Source organism: Orcinus orca, chromosome 13, assembly GCF_937001465.1.
Source record: "Orcinus orca chromosome 13, mOrcOrc1.1, whole genome shotgun sequence".
NCBI classification, from domain to species: Eukaryota; Metazoa; Chordata; class Mammalia; order Artiodactyla; family Delphinidae; genus Orcinus; species Orcinus orca.
The window spans coordinates 27,718,201-27,734,695 of NC_064571.1; the positions used below are offsets into that span (position 1 = coordinate 27,718,201).

General features: G+C 36.6%; 3 protein-coding genes across 18 annotated transcripts in view; 1 reads left to right on the forward strand and 2 right to left on the reverse strand.

Annotated features, from left to right (window-relative positions):
• LOC125960839 (uncharacterized) overlaps positions 1–3,133 on the reverse strand; it is a 254,745-nt gene extending 251,612 nt beyond the window's left edge. The window contains exon 1 of the mRNA XM_049696124.1: positions 2,892–3,133. The gene's annotated coding sequence lies outside the window, so the exon portion shown is untranslated. The remainder of the gene's footprint in view (positions 1–2,891) is intronic.
• The window catches only part of LOC117199207 (uncharacterized), a 1,082,321-nt gene that overhangs the window by 427,727 nt on the left and 638,099 nt on the right, over positions 1–16,495 (forward strand). The gene's annotated exons all lie outside the window — the stretch shown is intronic.
• LOC125960851 (uncharacterized) lies at positions 60–2,744 on the reverse strand. The gene is given in 2 exon segments (XM_049696146.1): positions 60–1,821; positions 1,824–2,744. Coding segments are annotated over 2 exon segments (2,184 nt in total). The 5' UTR covers positions 2,470–2,744; the 3' UTR covers positions 60–283.

Genomic DNA, 16,495 nt, shown 5'->3' on the forward strand with positions numbered 1-16,495 from the left:
GATGTTGGATCTTTCCTTTCGAAGGCAAAGTAGGGTTGGCTCAGGGGAGAGAGTCTTAAACAGAAAAAAGTATCTTTAAGGTCCAAAACAGTATACCACGTATGTTGAGGTGGAAGAGTGCTCAGGAGGTTGTAAGGGTTTGGAACTGTGGGGTGGAGGTCTGCCACCCGTTTGTTTACCTCTCGTAGATCCTGCACCGGCCGATAATCATTTGTTCCTGGTTTCTTTACCGGCAGGAGAGGGGTGTTCCATGCTGACTGACATCTTATTAAGATGCCCAAGTCTAGTAGCCTCTGTATATGGGGACGGATACCGTCTTGGCTTCTCTACTCATGGGGTATTGACGGACCGTTATTGGGGTGGCAGTTGCCTTGAGTTCCACTAGCACCGGGGGCCGATTTTTGGCCATCCCCATTCCGGCAGTTTCTGCCCAGGCTTGAGGGAACCGAGTTACCCAATCTGTAACATTAACTCGTGAGGATGAAGGCTGCTCGTATAATTTATATTCATCTTCTAATTTCATAGTCAATATTTGAAGTAACCTTCCTTTATTATCAGTTATGGTGGGACCTTCTGGCTGAAAGTGGATTTGAGCCCCTACTTTGGAGAGTAAATCTCTTCCCAGCAAAGGATAGGGGCATTCCGGAATAATCAAAAATAAATGGGTTACTCGTCTAATCCCAAGATCTACTGTCCTTCGTGTGGTCCATGAATATTGTTTATTCCCAGTGGCTCCTTGTACCCATGACCTTTTAGCTGAGATAGGACCTTTTGAGTGGAGAAGGACGGAGTGCTGGGCTCCGGTATCTACCAAAAATTGAACAGGTTCCCCCTCCACTTTAAGAGTTACCCGGGGCTCGGGGAGAGGGTTCGAGCCCTGACTTTCCTAGTCTTCTTCTTCCAATGTTAAGATTTTGTTTCTGGTTGGCCTTCCTCCATTCTTTTTCTTAGGGCATTCTCTCGCCCAATGTCCTTTTTCTTTACAGTAGGCACATTGGTCCTTGTCTAATGGTCGCCTTCTGTCTGCCGTTTGCCCTTCCTGCCCATTTCTATCCCCTATATTTCTTCCTCCAACCACAGTGGCCAATATCTTACTTAAATTCCTCTCTTGTCTCTTATCTCGTCTTCTTTCACGGGCTGCCTGCTCTTTCTGCTTTCTTTCTTCCTTCTCTTCCTCTGTTTCTCTTTTGTTATATACTTTATCTGCCTCTTTTACTAACTCCTGAAGCGAAAATCCCTGCAAGCCATCTAGCCTCTGTAATTTCTTCCTAATATCAGGGGCCGCTTGATCAATGAAAGCCATTGCTACAGTAGCCCTATGTTCCTCCGAAGTTGGATCATAAGGGGTAAAGCGTCTAAAGGCTTCCATTAAACGTTCCAGGAACACAGTTGGCGATTCCTGGGGCCCCTGAGTTACTTCCCTTACCTTAGCCAAATTAGTGGGCCGTCTGGCCGCTCCATGGAGACCCGCCACCAGAGCCTGGCGATACATTTTCAGGCGCTCCCTACCTTCCGGGGCATTGAAATCCCAGTTTGGCCTGACGAGTGGGAAACCAACATCAATCTCGTTAGGCAGCTGGGTAGGTTGCCCATTGGCGCCTAATACATTTTTTCTGGCTTCTAAAAGAACCCGTTGCCTCTCCTCAGTCGTTAGGAGAGTCTGAAGCAGCTGCTGACAATCATCCCATGTGGGCTGGTGGGAGAAAACAAGAGATTCTATTAAAGCGGTAAGGGCCTGTGGATTTTCGGAAAAAGTTGGGTTATGCATTTTCCAATTATAAAGATCTGCAGAGGAAAAGGGCCAGTATTGGAGAGGTCTATTCCTTGGACGTCGGGGGGGCCATATTCTCTAAGAGGTAGGGCAGTGGAGTCCGGGGAGATAGCCCTCCGGCTCCTAGTGCCCGCTGAGGGACCCCTTTCTTCTTCCATCATGGATGGTTCCCTTGGTGCCGAGGGCAGTGGAGCTGGGGGTCCTCTAGGTGGTAGGGGATTTGGGGCCGGAGGATAAGGGGGTGGGGAATCCAAAAGAAGCAAATCGGACTGCGGGTCAGGATAAATCGCCTTCGGTGGATCCGGGGCGTCGGGTAGCTTTTCCGTGTTGGGGTTTTTCTTTAAGGCTAATATCTCCGACGCTGCTGATGTGTGCGCGGACGTACCTGTTGAGGAAACAAAGGGCCGGACCCACGGAGGTGGGGAGAGAATTAAATCTTCCCAGACCAAGACATATGGTACTTGGTCTGGATGTCCGTGGGGATCTATATTAAATATCTTAGACTTCAGCAGCTTAATCTTGTCTAATAAAAAGGATCCTTCGGGGGGCCATCCTATCTGAAATGTTGGCCATTCAGAGGCACACAAAGTCTGCCACTTTCCTTTCTTCACCTCTACCGAAAAATTATGGGCTCTGGCCCGAACTTCGGTCCAATGGCTTAGGGTAAGTGAAAGAGTTGTCGTCACAGTTTGTCCCATTGTCGTCCGTCAGAGAAGAAGAATAGACCACAATACAGAAACAGTTAAAACTCCATGAAACACATATACGTATGGGCCACCGCGAGCTCGCTTCAAAACCGAAACCTCTTCAGATGGCAGTTATCACCAAGGGAACTGCCGAAACCGAGTGAAGGGGAGACAGAGTTTGCCTCTCCTTCCAGATGAGCCACCAGGGCGTCCCCTAGGGCTCATGGACGCCGGCTATTAGCACGTCTGCCTAGCCAGAGGTCCGATACAGATTCCATAATAAGCCGATTCTTAACGGCTTTCCTCTGATAATGGCCCACAAAGAACAAGGGACAAACAGACAATCAAGCTCGAGCTTACCTGGTACCTCCAACTCCCGATGTTCTTGTGGTCAGGGGCGAGTGGAATCCCGGACGAGCCCCCAAATGTTAGACCTGCGCGGTCTCCTAGGAGTTTCGACTCGCCCAGGAAACAACAAGAGTCGGAAGTCGATGCAAAACGCAAGAGGTTTATTGAAGGCCGGTGCACCGGGGTTCCTTGGTCCTCACGCAGGAGGTCGAAGAAGGAACCCTTTTGGGCGCGAATATGTCAGTTTTATAGGTTCCCACTTCCCCGTATGTAAATTATAGATTTGGTTGTGTTCTCCTGCTGATTGGTCCTGGCTTAGGCTCGGACCAGAGAGGGAACTTGTCCCCAGCTGCCTGATTGGTCTTTGACAGACACCTTTTTTGTTTATCTCCCTCCTTCTCGGAAGGGGGCCGGACATCCTGGAAATTCACCCATTGTCTAAGAAGCCCCTATTGTCTGGAGAGTTCTTAATCATTAGCTGGAACAATGTCCCTCGAGTCCCACAATATCATAATAAAACTTGGTTTTACTTGATATTAAAAAGTATCTATCCATACCCCTCTATATATTAACCTATAATATATGTGTCTACGATATGAATAACATTCAATCTATTCAAACATCTATAATGTTTTACAGACATAGAATAAGGGCACTAAGAAAAATCTCACTAAATTTGCTTAAATGGCAACCATATGGATTATGGGCTGATGAATATATAATATGATAAAAATAGTTCTCAGAAATACATTGATGTTTCAAGAACTAACTAAAAACCAAGAAATAAATTAGCTAAGCCCTCAATCAAGAAGATAACATGAGAATAATTTTTCCAAGTCATAAAAAGTTTCTGTAACAATTCAGCAGATACTTGGCTTAAAACAAGCAAAATGTGTTCCATTTATTCTCTCACAGTTCTGTCAGTATTACTTAATCTGAGTCATAGTGGCGGCAGGGCCATGGCCCCCCCAGAGGCTCTATAGGGGAATTTTTCCTTGACTTTTCCAGTTTCTGGTGGCTGCAGGCATCCCATCAAATGTGGCCCCATCATTCCAGTGTCTTTAAGTATCTCTCTGCTCCATCTTCACGTTGCCTTCTCCCCCATCTGTGTAAAATCTGAGTCCCTTTTATAGGGATACATGTGATGGCATTTAGGATAATCCAACATAATTTTCTATCTTAAGATCTCAATTTAATCACATCTGCAAATACCCCTGTTTTTTTTGCAATATAAGGTAACATTCACAGGTTCCAGGGATTAGGTTGTGAATATTTTGGGGGGAGACATTTTTCAGCTTACTACGATGCAATTACAATATTAATAGATACACAGAGATATAATACTTTAATTTTAACTGGTATTGAAAATATTTAATATTTACTTTCAAAATATTTTTAATGACCATAGGAAAGGATTAGAAAAATGTTTCCTTCAACTGAGAATGTGTATTTATAGAAACCATCACCATCATTCTTCACTCAGGCACTGTGATAAGACAGATAATGCAAATGAATGAACTCTAAATCTCTGAACAAGTAATAAATGTTGCTAAAAATCTACTGATTCTACTAGAGAGTCAAGGATGTCAAAATATCATCAGGATAGTATCGGTCATATTTTAAAGTCTACACGTTACCCTGAGTCAAGCCTGAGGAACTAGAATTCACTGGTTATGGAGCAGAATTCCATGAGTAGTGGTCATAAATAAGTAAACAAATAAGTTTTTCAAATATCAAACTAAGCGTTCATACTGTTCATTAATCTCACTGAACTAGCACCTGATACTCAGAGAAATGGTCTCAATCTCATTAAGTTGAGGCAGCTGCCATTCCAAAGAAAATAAACAGAGAGGAAGAATATATTCTATCTATAGGAGTATTTTAAAAGAATGCCCATCAGAAGCTCTGCGGTTTGAACAAGTACAAAAATACATCTATTACATTTAACTGGAATAGGGCAGAGTGAATCAGTTTCCCAGTTCTGAAATGTTAAAGGGCAGACATTTCGTTTTATTTCTTCTTGGCTTCTCTACATTAAAAAAATGGTTCCATTCTTGACAGACGGCAGCAGTAGAAGGCCTTGTTACAATGCACGGTCATTCTGGTGAATGACTTTGATTACCCCTGGTCCTGGTGCTGTGAAAATCTGGTAAAACATATAAGAATAATATATAGTATATTTCTTTTTAGTAAAAAAAGGAAAATGCCAGGAAATTCTCTCTTAAAAGAAGAAATATCCCTTCCTATGGAAGTGAGAGAAAAAGCTGAAACATCCTTATTTTACACAAGGTAAATGCTTTAATGAGAAATGGATAATTTTGTTTTTGAAATTTGAAAGATATACTTTCTCTCTCTTGTATTTTTTCTTAACTTAAATCAACCTGAAATTTTATATGAGTATATAATTTATCTTTAATTCTTTGAATTGAGTCTGTTTTAGAATCAACAACAAAAGTTCTTTACAAAAGACTTTTTAATATAATTAAGATTTATAGGACTGAGCTCCATGAGTTTAGGACTGATGTCTTTTGGAAACTTACAGAAATTCCATAGCTTGGAGAAGGATCTGCCCCTAAATCAGTGCTCCATAAATATTGTTGAATGAATTAATGATAATTTATATTTAGTTTGGACTAAATGACCCTTAAGTAAATGAAAATTAATAAAATAAGTTGTTTTATAGCTAGTTCAAGTCTGTTTCACAGTGAGCCCAGTGAATATTAGATAATATATATTCTGCAACTATTGTGATGCATTTCTAAGTGGTATCCTATTTCTCAATAAAGGATGTCCTTGTGGTTAAGTGGCTTTCATTGCTTTAAACAACAAAATCCAGTATGTGAAAATGATCGGTGTTGAATTAGTTCATGGTACACCATTATTAGAAACATTTGGGCTTCCCTGGTGGCGCAGTGGTTAAGAATCTTCCTGCCAATGCAGGGGACACGGGTTCATGCCCTGGTCCGGGAAGATCCCACATGCCGTGGAGCAACTAAGCCCGTGGCCACAACTACTGAGCCTGCGCTCTAGAGACCGCGAGCCACAACTACTGAAGCTTGCGTGCCTGGAGCCCGTGCTCCGCAAAAAGAGAAGCCACCACAATGAGAAGCCCGCGCACCACAAGGAAGAGTAGTCCCCGCTCCTCACAACTGGAGAAAGCCTGCGCACAGTAACGAAGACCCAATGCAGCCAAAAATAAATAAATTAAATAAATAAAATTTTTTAAAAAAAGAAAGAGACATTCAAAAATATGCTGAAGTTCATAGGCTAAAAACCTAACTTGGAAAATAAAAAGTTAGATTGTTTCAGGAAATATACCAGGACTAACATTTATTTGGTGAAGGGAAATTCTTCTTTCAAAACTGCAATACTGGCAGTACTTTGAGCTATCGGCTATTCACTTAAAAGTGAATGCATGTTATATTTTGTTTATTAACAAAATGCACATAAAATATTTCCCCCCCCACACCTAATCACTTATTAATAAGATTTTATTATGATCGTATCTAAAATATTAATTTTATTGATTGTGGTTTTTGAATATGTCTGTTACCCTGTGGAATAATTTTCAAGTCACTGCTAATGTGAAAATGGGCCCAGTCTCATGGTTATCCAAAAATAAGCCCCCAAACCCTTAAAGTATAACACCAGTGACCTTAATTCTTGCATTCAGACCGAAGTATACAAAAGTCTGAAAAACGAGACCCATATTAGAGAGACACATCACACCATTTTAATTTTTTCCAAATACAAATCTAAAACTTTTTCAAATACACACACATATACAGATGGGGGTGGGGATAAGGTGGTACCAGAGAACCTCTTTAAAGGGATAGACCATGAGATTGAAATCATTTCATTGAAATTTTTCTATAAATAAAGAAGACTCACATTGAACTCGCTGCTGCTTTTACATTTTTACTATATATAATATTGCCAACTTTTTCCATAAAATGAGGCATATGATTATATGTATGTTGAAAATGGTATATAGTAAATATATAAGATTTTTTGATAGTTGCTGATTTTAAGAATTTCTTTTCTCTTTCATTTCATGTATACCTATTTCTTACATCTTATAGTTGCAGTTATTTTGACTTTCTCTTGAGATTAACTTAGAAATAAATAACTATATTTCAAATTTTAAAAAATCCTATAAGATTTTTTAAAATAAAATCATTAAAAAACATTTGTGTATGAGAGTCTCCTCCACTGAATATCAGAATGTATGAAAAACCCACTCTGGTACAATTATTTGGAAAAACAGAAAGTAACTTCTTAAAAATAAAATAAAGAAAAAAGGCATAAAAGGCAAAAATTTTCAGCCCCAAAGTAACATATTTGTTAACAAAATTATTGTACAAAACAAAAAAGTATAAGGAGAAATAATCACATGTAATAGCACTAAATAGTCAGTGTTAAGCTTTTGTTTGCCGTCAAATAGATGCATTAGTAAAGTTCTTAAATTGTGTGATAAATAGTAGGAACTATAGGAATGTTTGTCTTTGCTATTGTTTTTGTTATTACGTATTTTATCTAAATTATAAGGTTTTTTAGATTTATCTTGTGTTTAAGGCCCAAAGATTTAGAATATATCATATAGTTATATAATCAGAGAGGTCTCACTAATTTGTATGACATTTTTATTATTCACTATTATCCATTTTCAGAAGGTTTGTAAATTATTCAAATAGAAAACTAATTGGACAGTATACTTCTTGAAAGATATTCTTGTTAACAAACTAAGTTACAGCAACTTAGTCATATTAATGCAATACCCAATGTTTGTAATATTATGGATGAGCACTATGTGAGAAAAATACATTTTAAAATATTGTAAAACCACTAGTAAATACAGAGGAAAAGTACTACCTTTTCTTAAAGTTAAAATTAGAAAACAGAGCAAAGGCAAGTGTTTATATAGATACCCACAAATAAAAGTATTTGGAAAATAATTGAATCTTAATTCTAACTATACATTACATAAGGTATTACATATACATATAAAGTATTAAGTTACATTGAATATTCTAAAGTCATTAGTTTTATAACTTAAAAATTACCTGTGAAATAACAAAGAAAAAGCTCAAGTTATACATGTGATGGAGAATGATTCAACTCAAAGCTCATAGATAAGTTATTTAACATCTGGATGAGGATGAAAAAAAGTCAAAGCAGAATGCAATCTTTGCTACAACCGAGGTGATAATTATTATGGGACTTAAGATGGAGAGATGATCATTTATATCAGGGGATTTAGTTGGGCTTTAGGATGAAGGAGGGAATGTCTGAAATGAAATTTGAGAGGACAATATCGCCAGGGAGAAATTTCGGTAAAGTAGGTTAAACAACTATAGAATGTAGATTAATCAAGGGGGAAACACATACATACAGAAAGCATGTTGCGGAAGTGAAAATAATTGTGTTGAGAATTTTTTTGTTTTTATTGTGGTTTCTAGTTGTTATAAAATGCCCCTAGGAAATTAAATGTGAAATGAAAATTTTTATCACTGGATAGGAAAATAGACTAAATATAATCACTTAACACACAGTACTTTAATGTAGATAAGGCTGCATTCGAAGTGTTTCTCGTGTATTTATTTATTCTTGACAACAGATATGAATATATTATCTCCATTTTACAGATGAGGAACAAAGACCCAGAGACATTAAATAGCTTGCTCAAGTAAACACAGCCAATAAAAGGCAGATGTATTTATTTTACCCAAATAGTCTGACCTCAAATCTGTGCTCTTAACAATTACCCTAAATACTGTTTCTCAAATTTTTAAGAGCAATGTCCTTGAACAAATATAACAACACTTCAAATTCTCATTGTTCTTCCACTTATGAATTTAAGCTATGCCATTTGGATAAAAATTTATTTTTCCAAGAGTATCAAACTTACTAGAAATCTTATAAATATTCTTAAATATTTATCCTCAGTACTCTCTCTGTTGTGTTCTTAAACCTGAATATGTAACATGAGTGGAAAAATGACAAACTCCTTTCTTTGAAGAGTAGGGAACATGCAGATAAATAAGATTATATTTAGAAATTCATCATTCCTTCTCCTGTTAAATGGAAAATAATTATTGATAAAGAGCAGAGTGGTTGTTGCAAGAATTCAGTGAAATAAAATAAAACAAAAGATATGAATAAGAATAAACAATCTGAACTATATATACTATACATGCCAGGTACTAAAGAATATATGGATTTGATTCAAATCATGCTTTATTCTTTCTATTTTTATCTTGGACTATTTTTGTTCATTTACATTGAAAATAAATAATTTTCCAATTATTTATTGAAAAAGTACATGAGTGTACTCGGCAGACAAATTCAGAAAACTTGACAAAATCTGTAAACATTGATTTAAATAAAAATATCACCCAAGAGTTCTTTGAAGAGAGTCACAACAAATGTTTGGGTTCTGAGTCAGCCTTTGGTATTTGTTTTCTTTGACCACCCTGAGATCACTGATTTTAACTATCTTCTGAGGTCTGGAGAGTGAATATTTCTCAGCTGCCCAATTTGTTCTGAAAATGTTAGCTCTCAGGAGAAAGCTTCATCTTTCAGACCTCTTTTTCACATTACCCTCTAGCTGCCAATGCCATGGTGTATATACTCCTAAGAGATGACCCAAAGTTTCTAAGATGTCTTCTAAGTAGCTAGAAGGGAATATCAGAGATAGTCTCTCTCTCTCAGTCACACACACACACACACACACACACACACACACACACACACACACACACACACACGCTTCCACAAACACAGAGCTTGTAGTCAGTAAATTGTAGGTTGGTGTGGTATTTGCAACGCTGCTTATCTGATTTCTTCCTAAAGATTTTAACCTTTACAGAGTATCAATCCTACGCAACGTTGTGAAATAGTCAAACCATGCCTTTAGTGCCTTTGGTCTGACACAGAGTATTGTTCCTTTTTGAAAGGCAGCTTATTCGAACTCTTCTGTTACTCCATGTCCTTCATGTGCTTCTCCTCCTACGAATCCCTCCAGCCTGCCGCATTGACACCTACATAAAGATCTGAAAAGCTCACTCCCGAAAATGTATGTTAATATCTTACCAGCTTCAAAGTAGTTCCTATTTTATGTGTGTTTTGCATTTTCCTATCTTCCATCATCACATGTGCTAGAGCATCATCTTTTGCTCCCTGAACAATCTCAGCATTTTTGACCATATATGTATGAGTTTAGATCTAGACTCCCTATCCTGTTTGTTTATCCTTATGCTAATACTACACTATTTTAGTTATAGTAGCTTTATAATAAATCTTGAAATTATGTAGGGTATGTTCTCTTCCAAAATGGTTTTAGCTAACTTAGATCTTTTGTATTTATATATAAATTTTAGAATCAGTTTGATTATTTCTTTGTAAAAAGACTACATTAAGTCTATAGAGCTACTTGGAGATAACTTCATAATATTGTTTCTCCATTTATTTTAGTTTTCTCTAGTTTATCTCAGCAATGTTTTATAATTTCTAGTCCTCAGCACTTACATATATTTTATCAAATGTATCACGAAGTATTCATGTTTGTTGATGCTACTCTAAATGGTATTTTTAAAATGTTCAATTTCCAATTTTTCCTTGCTAGTATATAGAAAAACAATTGACTTTTGTACATTAATATTGTACTCTGTTTCCTTGCTATACAAATTTGCAAGCTCTAGTAGCTTTTAAAACAGATTCCTTAAGATATTCAATGTACACAAACAGGTCAGCTGTGAATGAAGAGAGTTGTATTTCTTTCTATCCAACCTACACAGTCTTTATTTCTTTCCCTTGCCTAATTCCACCAACTAGAATTTCTAGTTTATTTTTGAATAGAATTAGCGAGAGTGGAGAAACCTTCTTGTGCCCAAACATAAGAGTAAATTTTATAATTTCACCATTACATAAAATATTAGCAGTAGCTTATCCAGTTTAGAAAGTTACTTGTTATTCCTAGTGTTTACTGTTTAGGTCTATGATCCATTCTGAACTAATTTTCTGTTTGATTAAGGTAAAAGTTGAGGTTATTTACCTATTGTTTCATATGGATATCTACTTGTTCCAAAAGGATTTGTTCTAAAAGCATCCCTTTCTCCACTGGCATTTTTGTTGAAAATTAATTAACCATGTATAAGTGTATCTATTTCTTGATATTCTGTTACATTAATCTATATTTCTATACTTACAACAGTACCATACCAATGTGATAAAGTATGTTTAGAGTAAATCTCGGAATCAGGTAGTCATGTGTTCCAACTTTTTTTTTCTCTTTGAAAGTCATTTGGGCTTTTCCAGGTCCTCTGCATTTTCATAAAATATTTAAAATCACTTGTCAATTGCTACAAAAATAATAAATATTTTTCTGCAGTATTAATTTAGATTGTGTTAAATCTATAGATTGATTTATTAATGATGACATTTGGAAAAGTCCATTTAATAAAAAAATTATCATGCCTTCTTATAATCATTATCATACTTCACATAATGTATATAACAAATAAAACATATACAACAAAACAACCTATAGTCATTGGTATAAAATATTATGATCCATCAAACGACAATGAGGTGTTTCTAGAATTTGGGTCAGATGATGACTCAAGGGTTTGTTTGCTGGCCTTAGAAATTATGTGGATAATTGAGGACATACACACACACACACAATTTGGAAATGTAACATAAAATATCGTCTTTTAGAGCAATCTAATAAGAAAAGATACATTCATATCAAATTAAACAAACTAAAAGATTAGGCCAGCAGAAGAAGTCATTACTTTCGTAGGGAAAAAATAAGCATGTATAGATGAAAAGTGATAAGTAAGAGGAATATTGCAATTGTAGTTCTCATTATAATGTGGGAGCTGTAGGCAAGAAGTATTTCAAAGAAACAATGAGCTTCCTGGATTACATACTATGAGTTAACTTTGTCATAGCACAATCGTTTAAAAATCCTAATTCAAACTCATAGTCTTTTGATAGTGTTGAAAATTCATTTGGTGGGAGTATGGATAAATTGACTTTCAATTAATGAAATTACTATAACAATTCCTTTATAAATACTTAAGAGATTTAAGTGTATCCTAGCATTTTTGCTTATTTGGTACTGCTTATAATTTTGCATTTATCCATTATTAATACATGGAACGCATGAGTCAGAAAACACCCATACTCATTAAAGTTAAAGGTAACGTACATAGGCAGGGTTCCAAATTTTATTCTACTGGTAAGTTTGAAACTTTGCTTTTGCCATTTTTCTTTTCTTTTGTAATTGTAATTGGACTTACCTCAGTAGGAAAATGTTTTTTTTTTTTTAACATCTTTATTGGGGTATAATTGCTTTACAATGGTGTGTTAGTTTCTGCTTTATAACAAAGTGAATCAGTTATACATACACATATGTTCCCATATCTCTTCCCTCTTGCGTCTCCCTCCCTCCCACCCTCCCTATCCCACCCCTCCAGGCTGTCACAAAGCAACAAGCCAATATCCCTGTGCCATGTGGCTGCTTCCAACTAGCTATCTACCTTACTACGTTTGTTAGTGTGTATATGTCCATGACTCTCTCTCGCCCTGTCACAGCTCACCCTTCCCCCTCCCCATAACCTCAAGTCCGTTCTCTAGGAGGTCTGCATCTTTATTCCTGCCTTACCCCTAGGTTCTTCATGACATTTTTTTTTCTTAAATTCCATATATATGTGTTAGCATACGGTATTTGTCTTTTTCTTTCTGACTTACTTCACTGTGTATGACAGACTCTAGGTCTATCCACCTCATTACAAATAGCTCAATTTCGTTTCTTTCTATGGCTGAGTAATATTCCGTTGTATATATGTGCCATATCTTCTTTATCCATTCATCCAATGATGGGCACTTAGGTTGTTTCCATCTCTGGGCTATTGTAAGTAGAGCTGCGATGAACATTTTGGTACATGACTCTTTTTGAATTTCGGTTTTCTCAGGGTATATGCCCAGTAGTGGGATTGCTGGGTCATATGGTAGTTCTATTTGTAGCTTTTTAAGGAACCTCCATACTGTTCTCCATAGTGGCTGAACCAATTCACATTCCCACCAGCAGTGCAAGAGTGTTCCCTTTTCTCCACACCCTCTCCAGCATTTATTGTTTCTAGATTTTTTGATGATGGCCATTCTGACTGGTGTGAGATGATATCTCATTGTAGTTTTGATTTGCATTTCTCTAATGATTAATGATGTTGAGCATTCTTTCATGTGTTTGTTGGCAGTCTGTATATCTTCTTTGGAGAAATGTCTATTTAGGTCTTCTGCCCATTTTTGGATTGGGTTGTTTGTTTTTTTGTTATTGAGCTGCATGAGCTGCTTGTAAATTTTGGAGATTAATCCTTTGTCAGTTACTTCATTTGCAAATATTTTCTCCCATTCTGAGGGTTGTCTTTTGGTCTTGTTTATGGTTTCCTTTGCTGTGCAAAAGCTTTGAAGTTTCATTAGGTCCCATTTGTTTATTTTTGTTTTTATTTCCATTACTCTATGAGGTGGGTCAGAAAGGATCTTGCTGTGATTTATGTCATAGAGTGTTCTGCCTATGTTTTCCTCTAAGAGTTTGATAGTTTCTGGCCTTATATTTAGATCTTTAATCCATTTTTGAGCCTATTTTTGTGTATGGTGTTAGGGAGTGATCTAATCTCATACTTTTACATGTACCTGTCCAGTTTTCCCAGCACCACTTATTGAAGAGGCTGTCCTTTCTCCACTGTATATTCCTGCCACCTTTATCAAAGATAAGGTGTCCATATGTGCATGGGTTTATCTCTGGGCTTTCTATCCTGTTCCATTGATCTATCTTTCTGTTTTTGTGCCAGTACCATACCGTCTTGATAACTGTAGCTTTGTAGTATAGTCTGAAGTCAGGGAGCCTGATTCCTCCAGTTCCTTTTTTCGTTCTCAAGATTGCTTTGGCTATTCGGGGTCTTTTGTGTTTCCATACAAATTGCGAAATTTTTTGTTCTAGTTCTGTGAAAAATGCCAGTGGTAGTTTGAAAGGGATTGCATTGAATCTATAGATTGCTTTGGGTAGTAGAGTCATTTTCACAATGTTGATTCTTCCAATCCAAGAACATGGTATATCTCTCCATCTATTTGTATCATCTTTAATTTATTTCATCAGTGTCTTATAATTTTCTGCATACAGGTCTTTTGTCTCCTTAGGTAGGTTTATTCCTAGATATTTTATTCTTTTTGTTGCAATGGTAAATGGGAGTGTTTTCTTGATTTCACTTTCAGATTTTTCATCATTAGTATATAGGAATGCCAGAGATATCTGTGCATTAATTTTGTATCCTGCCACTTTACCAAATTCATTGATTAGCTCTGGTAGTTTTCTGGTAACATCTTTAGGATTCTCTATGTATAGGATCATGTCATCTGCAAACAGTGACAGCTTTACTTCTTCTTTTCTGATTCGGATTCCTTTTATTTCCTTTTCTTCTCTGATTGCTGTGGCTAAAACTTCCAAAACTATGTTGAATAAGAGTGGTGAGAGTGGGCAACCTTGTCTTTTTCCTGATCTTAGTGGAAATGCTTTCAGTTTTTCACCATTGAGGATGATTTTTGCTGTGGGCTTGTCATATATGGCCTTTATTATGTTGAGGAAAGTTCCCTCTATGCCTACTTTCTGCAGGGTTTTTATCATAAATCGGTGTTGAATTTTGTCAAAAGCTTTCTCTGCATCTATTGAGATGATCATATGGTTTTTCTCCTTCAATTTGTTAATATGGTTTATCACATTGATAGATTTGCGTATATTGAAGAATCCTTGCATTCCTGGAATAAACCCCACTTGATCATGGTGTATGATCCTTTTAATGTGCTGTTGGATTCTGTTTGCTAGTATTTTGTTGAGGATTTTTGCATCTATGTTCATCAGTGATATTGGCCTGTAGTTTTCTTTCTTTGTGACATCCTTGTCTGGTTTTGGTATCAAGGTGATGGTGGCCTCATAGAAGGAGTTTGGGAGTGTTCCTCCCTCTGCTATATTTTGGAAGAGTTTGAGGAGGATAGGTGTTAGCTCTTCTCTAAATGTTTGATAGAATTCGCCTGTGAAGCCATCTGGTCCTGGGCTTTTGTTTGTTGGAAGATTTTTAATCACAGTTTCAATTTCAGTGCTTGTGATTGGTCTGTTCATATTTTCTATTTCTTCCTGATTCAGTCTTGGCAGGTTGTGCCTTTCTAAGAATTTGTCCATTTCTTCCAGATTGTCCATTTTATTGGCATAGAGTTGCTTGTAGTAATCTCTCATGATCTCTTTTATTTCTGCAGTGTCAGTTGTTACCTCTCCTTTTTCATTTCTAATTCTATTGATTTGAGTCTTCTCCCTTTTTTTCTTGATGAGTCTGGCTAGTGGTTTATCTATTTTGTTTATCTTCTCAAAGAACCAGCTTTTAGTTTTATTGATCTTTGCTATTGTTTCCTTCATTTCTTTTTCATTTATTTCTGATCTGATTTTTATGATTTCTTTCCTTCTGCTAGCTTTGGGGTTTTTTTGTTCTTCTTTCTCTAATTGCTTGAGGTGCAAGGTTAGGTTGTTTATTCGAGATGTTTCTGCTTCTTAAGGTGGGCTTGTATTGCTATAAACTTCCCCCTTAGAACTGCTTTTGCTGCATCCCACAAGTTTTGGGTTGTTGTGTCTCCATTGTCATTTGTTTCTAGGTATTTTTTGATTTCCTCTTTGATTTCTTCAGTGATCACTTCATTATTAAGTAGTGTATTGTTTAGTCTCCATGTGTTTGTATTTTTTACAGATCTTTTCCTGTAATTGATATCTAGTCTCATGGCATTGTGGTCAGAAAAGATACTTGATACAATTTCAATTTTCTTAAATTTACCAAGGCTTGATTTGTGACCCAAGATATGATCTATCCTGGAGAATGTTCCATGAGCACTTGAGAAAAATGTGTATTCTGTTGTTTTTGGATGGAGTGTCCTATAAATATCAATTAAGTCCATCTTGTTTAATGTATCATTTAAAGCTTGTGTTTCCTTATTTATTTTCATTTTGGATGATCTGTCCATGGGTGAAAGTGGAGTGTTTAAGTCCCCTACTATGAATGTGTTACTGTCGATTTCCCCTTTTATGGTTGTTAGTATTTGCCTTATGTATTGAGGTGCTCCTATGTTGGGTGCATAAATATTTACAGTTGTTATATCTTCTTGGATCGATCCCTTGATCATTATGTAGTGTCCTTCTTTGTCTCTTTTAATAGTCCTTATTTTAAAGTCTATTTTGTCTGATATGAGAATTGCTACTCCAGCTTTCTTTTGGTTTCCATTTGCATGGAATATCTTTTTCCATCCCCTTACTTTCAGTCTGTATGTGTCCCTAGGTCTGAAGTGGGTCTCTTGTAGACAGCATATATATGGGTCTTGTTTTTGTATCCATTCAGCTAATCTGTGTCTTTTGGTGGGAGCATTTAGTCCATTTACATTTAAGGTAATTATCGATATGTATGTTCCTATTCCCATTTTCTAAATTGTTTGGGGTTCGTTATTATAGGTCTTTTCCTTCTTTTGTGTTTCTTGCCTAGAGAAGATCCTTTAGCATTTGTTGTAAAGCTGGTTTGGTGGTGCTGAACTCTCTCAGCTTTTGCTTGTCTGTAAAGGTTTTAATTTCTCCATCAAATCTTAATGAGATCCTTGC